Source organism: Myzus persicae, unplaced genomic scaffold (genome assembly GCF_001856785.1).
Source record: "Myzus persicae strain clone G006 unplaced genomic scaffold, MPER_G0061.0, whole genome shotgun sequence".
Taxonomy (NCBI): domain Eukaryota; kingdom Metazoa; phylum Arthropoda; class Insecta; order Hemiptera; family Aphididae; genus Myzus; species Myzus persicae.
Genome location: NW_019104384.1, coordinates 52638 through 61354, shown reverse-complemented (window position 1 = coordinate 61354; position 8717 = coordinate 52638). Strand labels below are relative to the sequence as shown.

Sequence of the window (8717 nt, the reverse complement as noted above, 5' to 3'; positions counted from 1 at the left end):
AGCTGTACTGAGCTCCGATATGTTTTATCTACACATTATGTATATTTTTATTTATTCTTCAAGATGATAAAAAGGTATATAGATAAGAAATATATATATAATAATATTGTACACATAAATAATATAGGTATATTAATATAATAATAATAATAATAATAACAATATGCAATTATATCAAAGCACTTGTTGATAAAAGTTAAAATAGGCCATTGTGCTGGAATTATGTGTTAGAACTGGCCTGGCATGGACTGGTCAGACGTAAACTCGAAGAGCTAATAAACTTTTAACGGTAATTCGGGCTAAGTTTATTTTTATAATTATTACAAGACTTAGTACTTATATTTTTCAATGTACGTCTCATGTATGTACCGCTAACTGTTTGTAATTCATTCAATCCTTTCTGTTTCAACGACTTGTGCCAACTGGTCTTTTAATATAGTTTAGATGTGATTTTTGCAACGAATAAATAACACGACCAAACTATACATACAATTGGTATCAGTAAAATAAATACTATGTCAAACAAAAAATATTGCACATCATTTAATCCCACGGAGTCACTTTTAAGATGTCCAGCTCCTCCATTCCGAATAACATACTCGACCCAATAGATAGCTCGTTCTAAAGGTTTCATCGGTTGATCTCTATAGATACGACTCTGGATTTCGACGTTATTTTTAAACCTAATTCAAGAATATTTAAATTTGTGAGCATATGCAGTGTGGTATAATATATAATAAATTAATTGTGCATACGTTGGATTCGATAATACTTCTTTGATGGCATTTCCAAATGATTCTTCAGTAATATTAAAATAATATACCAGTTTACCATAGCCTTTTCTTTCCACTAATTTGATGTTTAAATGCTGATCGCCAAAACATGGAATAGCAACTACAGGTTTTGCGTGATAAACGGTTTCCTCTAAACTATGTAATCCTCCGTGAGTTATGAAAAGTCTGACTTTTGGATGAGCTGTGTAGTGTACATAAATATTACAATATGTGGAGAAATAAAATCCTAGTATTTTGCATGAGGTATTTTCTGTAGGTATAAGACAAGAACGTCTTTAGAACATAATTAAGGAAATTCAGCGAATGCGATCTTATAAGAACCATTACTTACAAAATTATAAACAATAAATAAAAAGTACCTATGAGTAAATCACACAAAAAAAGGTTGATTGGATCACTCCCCTCAAATACGTTCCAAAGTCGCAGCGAAGGTTATACATATAATATATATGACATATATTTACCTAAAATATCACTTTGAGGAAACCACGAACCAGTCATAACATTTTGAGGTAACTTTACACTAGCATTTGGTGTCCATTTTAGTATTACGTTTTGTTTTAATTTTGCAATAGTGCCAAGAAAAATATTTAATTTTTCTTGAGGTAAGTGATTTAAGTTAACCACCGAACCAAGACTGAAATAAATTACTCCATGTTCCGCTGAATCTACAAAAGTTTGAAGATCCTAAAACAAAAAATAATACAACACATTCTGTAAATATTTTTTTCTTTCATGAAGATGGTATATTTTATTTTAACATGGGCATAGATGCTAGATTGTATACATGCAGTTATACTGTTTTTATATTACCAGCTAAGCTACAAAATGTTAAATACAACTTTATAGATAGGTATATAAAATAATATGACATCACATCATAGTACAAATAGGTATCAGGTATTCAGGTATGCTATTTTCATGTTTTCATTTTATTATCTACTAACTATGTATAATCCGACTTCGCTCGGAAAAAAAATAAAATATGGGGTTATATCGGTTTATCTCGGTCATACTGGTCATAGTGTACTTCAGTTAAACTCTCTTGGTATATATTCAATTAATTCAGTTTTTTCTACCTTTGTAACATCTCTAAGAATAACCTATGAAGTTTTCATCCAAATCGTTCACGTAATTTTTAAGTCTATAGGCTTCAACCATATCGAATAAATAAGAATAATAGTTTTATAAATATACTTAGGTACATACATATTTTGTTATAAGAGAAAATAAACTCATCGATTTGACGCGTGCTTTTATCTCATCTCATACTTAGTAGTAACTATTTATATACAACTACAATTCATAGTGAATCTCAAAATCCTTGTGTGATTATCACCTCTTTAAAATTCTAACTTTGGAAAATCATCTCTTATTGCACCACTTATGGTGCTGGTGTGCTACGAAGGTAACATAAAAATGTTAATATCTCTAGTTATCATAAGAGTTTAGTCTCTAAGTTGATCAGTCAGTCAATCAGAACATGTACGATCAGGGTCGTGCCGTTGAGGGGGGGGGGGGGCTATTGGGCATATGCCCCGGACGCCAAAATTTTTTTTTATAATATTTTAAACTTTACATAAATAAAATATATTAGAAAGATTATTGTTTTTGAATTATTTTGGACCGTTACAAATTTTTTCTGAACACATTTTCCGACTATGTTCGAGTAATAACAATTAATCAACCGCAACATTTTATTCTTGTATCATTTGGTTTTGTAATAAATTATTGTATTCTTTATCTCAAAATCAAATAGGTACAACGAAGATATTGACCAGGAAATAATTAACGAAATCGAATTTTTTAAATATCAAGTAAAAGCAATTTTACCAGACTTAAATGCAACTGCTTTAAATATTTTAAATGCAATTAAAAAATATGAACTTGATTCAACTTGTCCAAACTTAATGATTGCATACCTATAGATTCTTTCTTACCATGCCTGTTACCAAGGCCGTAGCCAGGGTGAGTTTTAGGGTTCAACCCCAGAATTTTTTTTGAAATAAGATTTAATTATTTTTTAAATAAAGATTAATTGAATTTAAATTATATTTTTATATTTTCATATTTTATTATATAATAAAACATATTTATACTCTGACCCCCCTCCCCCCTAAATATTTTTCTGGCTACGGCCTTACATGTTACCGTCGTTTTCGAGGAACGCTCTTTTAGTAAATTGAAATTAACTAAGACGTATTAACGATTAACCATGTTGCAAGAGAGATTAATCAGTTCAGCAATATTGTCAATTGAAAATTAAATAACGAAAAACATCGATTTTGAAGATTTTGCTTCAACAAAGTCCAGGAAAATTATCTTTTAAACTAAGTACCTATATGATACCGTATATGATACCCTCTTATGATACGTTTGATGGCGGAGTGATGCGGAGGGGTGCGCAGAATAGGCGCGTTCTCTCACTGGACAGAGTATGGGTATCATACTATTGTACCTATAGTCTGTCTCACGAGATAAAGGTACCATTTTGCGCATACAGACTGAGCTCCATACCGCTGCTATGCCATCGAATCCCTTCTACATGTAATCTACTTATATAAACATGCATGTGCTTACTTACTAATCTGCTCATGTGTACCAGATAGTGGTGTTGGAAAGGCGATGCAAGGTGTAGGGGATGCGCAATAATGACTGGATTTCGTACAGATGCGGTACCTTTCTATTGTGAGACGGACTATACGTACGCTATACTAAAATAATGAAACGTACCCCAGATAGAGACTTGGACTCTTTTATGTGCATACCACCTACATCAATAACACCTGGAAGATATGGTCTGGATACACCGACCGCATAATGAGAGTTGACTAGTGTTAAGGACACGTTATTCAACATATCTTCAAGCGAAGGCCTGGATTCCCACCCTTTGTATGTGAAGTGTGTATCCATTACTTCCTTCATTTTTGGTAAATATAAGTAATTTTCTACATACAACTGCAACACTCCAGTAATGGTGTTTTTTAAACGTTGCGTGAAACTCATATCGCTTGTTGTTTCCAAAAAGGTGTTTGGTATGTACGAGAATGTGGAAGGAACGTGTATCCATTTGCTAATACTGCTCCAGAGCATGGTTGGTTGCAGCTTAATGATTGGTGCGCTGAATTTATGGCCCAAGACCACCGTATATTCTTGACAACACGATTCTATCATAACTAAATCGAACGAGTCGGAATTTGTTTGGAGGAAGTCTACCATTGATTTATGTTTCAAGACTTTGGTAAATGTTACGCCAAGTTTCCATACTGTCAGAGTCGACGTCAAAAAATTCTTGCCCATCATATCCATAGCATTTCTTTCTAAAACAAATCAGTTATATGTATATACTTATACACAGTATTACTGCATTGGTGTCATTTCAACTTTATTTTTGGTTAAAAATCAAGCAGGCTAATATAAATTGTATCATCTAGTTGGATATGACAAACAATTTTTTAATTTATTTTTAGAATTTGAACCTTTATATTATTTTCTATTTAATAATCTAATATACTATAAATACAGTTTATCTAATAATACTAAGTTTGTATAATGTTTTAAATATTTTAAAAAATGAAAATCCGCACGGTACCTCAGTATCCACAATAAATGTACTTTTCATACCTAACATTATAATTCCTTTAGCAAAAAAATAATTTACTGGTAAGTTACTGGTAAATTACTCTATTTATAAAGCTATTTTCGATTTTTATTAAATTTTGTTTTTAGTTATTAAATTTGATTATTTATAAAACGCCACGTTTTTCGAAAATCGTTCAGACTAATTTTTTGTATGCAATGATTTATGATTGAATTCAAATATCAGACATCCATTATAATAAGTAATGGCATAGTCGACAACAACTGTATAGCACAACTGTTTTAATTTTATATTCCAAAGAATATTATTCGGAGTATTTTGCCATAAAAAAATGGTAAAATGTACCCATTTTTTTTTTAATGTTGTTTTTAACGACTTAAATATTATTATTATGTAAGAAAAATATTTTTAAAAACGTAAGAGTTTCAATTCAGAATTATGATGAAAGCCTAGATTTGAATTAAACACCTGGTAGGTATATATTACACAGGTAACATAAGAGGTATAAATAGGTATTTCCATTTCAAAAATTGTTTCAGCATTATTTTATAAAAATAAGAAAACCACTTTTGTGCTTTTCAAGCAAAAGGCTGATGATTGCCTAATAATGACCTAATAATATGAATACCTAATCAGAAAAAATTACAATTTCAAGTCAGATTAGACTAAATTATAGAATTCAAATATGTATATGTACAGTATACACACGACTAAACGAGTCCTGCAATAAGTTATATGCAAGGCCTAGCTGAGCCTAGGTTTATTTTGATATAATATCTTTATTGTGTTACATATGATATACTTATATTTTAACGGTTTACAAACCATGTTCTTTGGAAACAAATGGTCCTATATCCGTGTAGTTGGCTATCTGACGATTTTGAGGGAACGAACTGACAACGGTCACGTTGTGCCCTCTATGTGACAGCTCTTCGAACAACGGTTGAAATCCATGAAAATGGCTTCTAAACGGTATCGGCATAAACACTAAAATATTCGATGCCTTTACAACAGCGATTATAGCACATGCAATTGTACAAAAAAACATGCTTGGCAACATGTTGTACTAAAAAATGCCAAAACTCAATTTTAAACGAGTAATATTATTTTATTATATAAAATAGTACGATTAATGGAAGGAAAAATTTTGATTTTTTTTATACCTGTATAATATATATTACAGGTTGCACGTTGCATAACACATTTGGCATCTATGGTCGATGTATTATAGTATTATATACTTATATATGTATAATATAACTTAAATAATATAAATGGAATATATTATCTCAACTACGAGATAATAAATGAAGTGCTGCTACAGACGGTCGTCGAGATAGCAAATATGACCTCCCCCACCTGGCATTACGTTCAACTGAAATTATATTGGTCCGTATCTCTTCCTCACCTGTAATAATATTATTCAGGAATAGTTTCGATATGAAATAGTTTAATTTTGTGACTATTGCTTATAGACCTTAGAGCTAGGTACAATAGATTTTAGGCAGACCTATTACCTATGTACTATATAAAGTGAGGCTCGTTCAATAATAATATGTTATCTTCATCAGAACTTCATATTTTATCGCAGTAGGGTTCAGGACCTAAGTAACAATAGTCATTAAAATTTAAAATATAGTCTTATATATATAGAGTGATTCATTAAGCATGATCATGCTCACCCCTATTTTTTCCTTTAGTGAAAAAGTGATTTAAATTCAGATTTAAAGAATTTTTAAATGTTCACCTACAATAAGACCACATTTTCAAATCCTTGTGATTTTTTGTACTATTTAAGGAGTGTTCTATGGTGATAACAAATAATTTTAAAAAAATTAGATCATGCACTTCGCTAGGCACTAAACTACTTTATAAGATGTTTTTATTGCTTACAACATATTTTTACAATCTGAGTAGAGCGATATTGAAGCTATTTTCTATTCAAATTTGTAAGCCCGGGCGTAAACGACTTAAAAAGTTATAGTTAGACTAATTTTAACTTTTTTAAATTTAATTTTCATTCGCTAAAATAATTTTTATTGATGTAAGCTTCATAAATAACGAATTACTTTTAATCAAATTCAAGTTTCGTTAGTTTGTTTTGTAATACTGTTAACTGTTTGAGTTTGACTATAACTGTTAACTTTAAACTGTTTAAAATATTGTTTTCGCCGTTGCCCATCCTACGACTACGGTGGTTTTCGGCAACGACTCACGATCTGTGTTGTGGACGGGAGCGGGAGGGGTTACTCACACAAGTGCACAAAGTATAAGATTATAATAGTAATACAATAATAAGTATTACTATAATATGCGATACAATGAATAATAAAGATAATAATAATAATAGCTAATTCTGAAAACAAAACATGTGTTTTTTACATTAAGTATATAAAATTTCGAACAATATGACCTGACCTCGAGAAGATGGATTGGCTCCAGCTCCACGCTGCAACGGCGACAGTGGCACTTTATTTTTCACACGACAGCTGCGAAACGCGTCAGGCACTCAGGCCTCAACTATCTCGGGGCTTGCGACAATCGTAAAGTTAAGGCTCTGTCAAACAGAGCACGTCATTCACGAGCGTGAAAGCGTTATTGACCGCCGCGTTGTATTCAATTACAAATCATATCGAAACATGGCTCATCGGCGTGATGAACGCGGCGGTATAATTCCATTCAGAATCCTAAATAATTAAAAATTATATTGTTTTATTAACAGACGAAATGCTAAAAAAAAACGGAAAAGCCTATAAGAGACAACTATTTACAATACAAAAAAGAAATAAAAGGTACAACAGGACAAGCCACTAAAAAGTATCAAAATTGGCCGTGGGCAAGTCGGTTACAATTTTTAGACAAAACTTTAGCTCCGAGACAAACGATTTCCAATATTATAACTGAAATTGCATTAGAGATTAAGACACAAGAATTAACATCTCCTACACCGGCTACACGGCTACACATATGACATATAACTTCTCCAAAGGCATCAACATAATTTGTTGACGTCGAAGAATCGGATGATCCAGAATTCTACACGCGTACTGATTCTACTTTACCAGCACGGAAGTTTAATTTTAGTACTTTGTATATGTGCTATGTACTTTGTTTTTAATTAGTTATTTTTATTGCATACTTGAGACAAATTGCAAGTCTTTCCCTTGAGGTTATTGGTTTCCTCCAGTTTGTAATTCTTTTTTTTAATCCTTGGTAAAATTCGTAAAATTCTTCAAAACTATCTTGGGATATCCGGAAGTACAAATAATAACGGTCTTCATGTAATCATGTGACTCCAGTTCACGGCATAAACGGTGGTATTCTCCATAATTTTCTCATTTTTTATTTATTTCATGAACCCAAATTCGCTTCTTTTTGTCGACTTTTAGCTATTGTATATAAAAGTAAAAGTTCTTCTTCGTCTGAACTACTGAACATATTTTTAATTTTTTAATGTAAACTATATCATCTATGATCTATACCTTGCAAATGTACTAGCAACACTGACCACTGCTATAATATCAACTACTATCAACATACAACCTACCTATTTTAACGCGACGCTTTGGTTTCTGTGCGACGTACCTATGTAACGTCCTAGGTTGAGTTAATGACGCATTCTGTTTGACAGAGCCTTTAAGGTTTAAATTGTAGACCGTAAATACCGCACGGAACGATGACTCATCTCCAATCGTTTTGCACACGCGGTTTCTGCTCACAGAGCACATGGAGGCGGCAAGAGCGGACGCACGTTGCGTCTAGCTCGACCGCTGGAAAAAGACAATAACCTTCGCGGACGCCGGGCTGGCTGGTGCCCTGGCGGCTCGGCCATCGGTTGACGAACTGTCACCGGACAGTGGAGGGGGGAGCTTGCCGGACACTTTATCTTCACCACGCCTGTGTTGTCCTGAGCGAATATAGATAGGCGGCAAAAAAAAAAACCGTTCAGCGATCGAACAATATTTTCTAACAACTTACATCAACTCAATAAAAAATTATCATTAATTTGGCCTGCAGGCTTGCAAATTTGAGATTATTAAGAAATGGTTTTTATTTTTTTCAACGGAACTTATCACTTTTCAATATTACATTTTAAAATAAATGTAAACAATTAAACAATTACAAGTAGGTAACAATAATATTAAACTAAGGCTTACACACTTTCACAGTTATAAATATTGTAATAAAATAAATTATTACAATAATATATTATACTATATAGGTATCTATCAACCTACCTACCTAACTTCCTATATATTATTATCATAGCATTATTTATTAGCATTAGTTTAGTTGACCATGTATAGTAGGAAATCGGTGAT

General features: G+C 32.1%; 1 protein-coding gene across 4 annotated transcripts; it reads right to left on the bottom strand.

Annotated features, from left to right (window-relative positions):
- Window positions 1–204: 204 nt before the first annotated feature.
- On the bottom strand, window positions 205–7018 carry LOC111041777 (UDP-glucuronosyltransferase 2C1-like). 4 transcript variants are annotated; one of them, XM_022326184.1, is made up of 8 exons: window positions 6814–7018; window positions 5913–5999; window positions 5559–5803; window positions 5221–5461; window positions 3528–4114; window positions 1259–1481; window positions 756–975; window positions 205–683 (listed from the first exon to the last, which is right to left on the bottom strand). In XM_022326184.1, the coding sequence occupies exons 3-8, from the start codon at window positions 5604–5606 to the stop codon at window positions 431–433; spliced, it is 1572 nt and encodes a 523-aa protein (XP_022181876.1). In that variant the 5' UTR covers window positions 5607–5803; window positions 5913–5999; window positions 6814–7018; the 3' UTR covers window positions 205–430. The 4 variants fall into 4 exon arrangements, with proteins under 4 accessions (XP_022181876.1, XP_022181877.1, XP_022181878.1 ...); XM_022326185.1 differs by lacking the exon at window positions 6814–7018 and having other exon boundaries at window positions 1259–1359; window positions 1390–1481; window positions 5913–6009; XM_022326186.1 differs by lacking the exon at window positions 6814–7018 and having other exon boundaries at window positions 3570–4114; window positions 5913–6009.
- Window positions 7019–8717: the final 1699 nt, after the last annotated feature.

What these genes read in the sequence shown, in the direction of transcription:
- LOC111041777 (XM_022326184.1), bottom strand. Translation starts at nt 5,606, where the DNA reads ATGCCAAATGTGTTATGCAACGTGCAACCTGTAATATATATTATACAG. An exon ending in ATTTGTTTCCAAAGAACATG is followed by an intron (nt 4,115 to 5,220) that starts GTTTGTAAACCG and finishes GATTTGTTTTAG; the next exon opens with AAAGAAATGCTATGGATATG. An exon ending in TCCTCAAAGTGATATTTTAG is followed by an intron (nt 976 to 1,258) that starts GTAAATATATGT and finishes TACACTACACAG; the next exon opens with CTCATCCAAAAGTCAGACTT.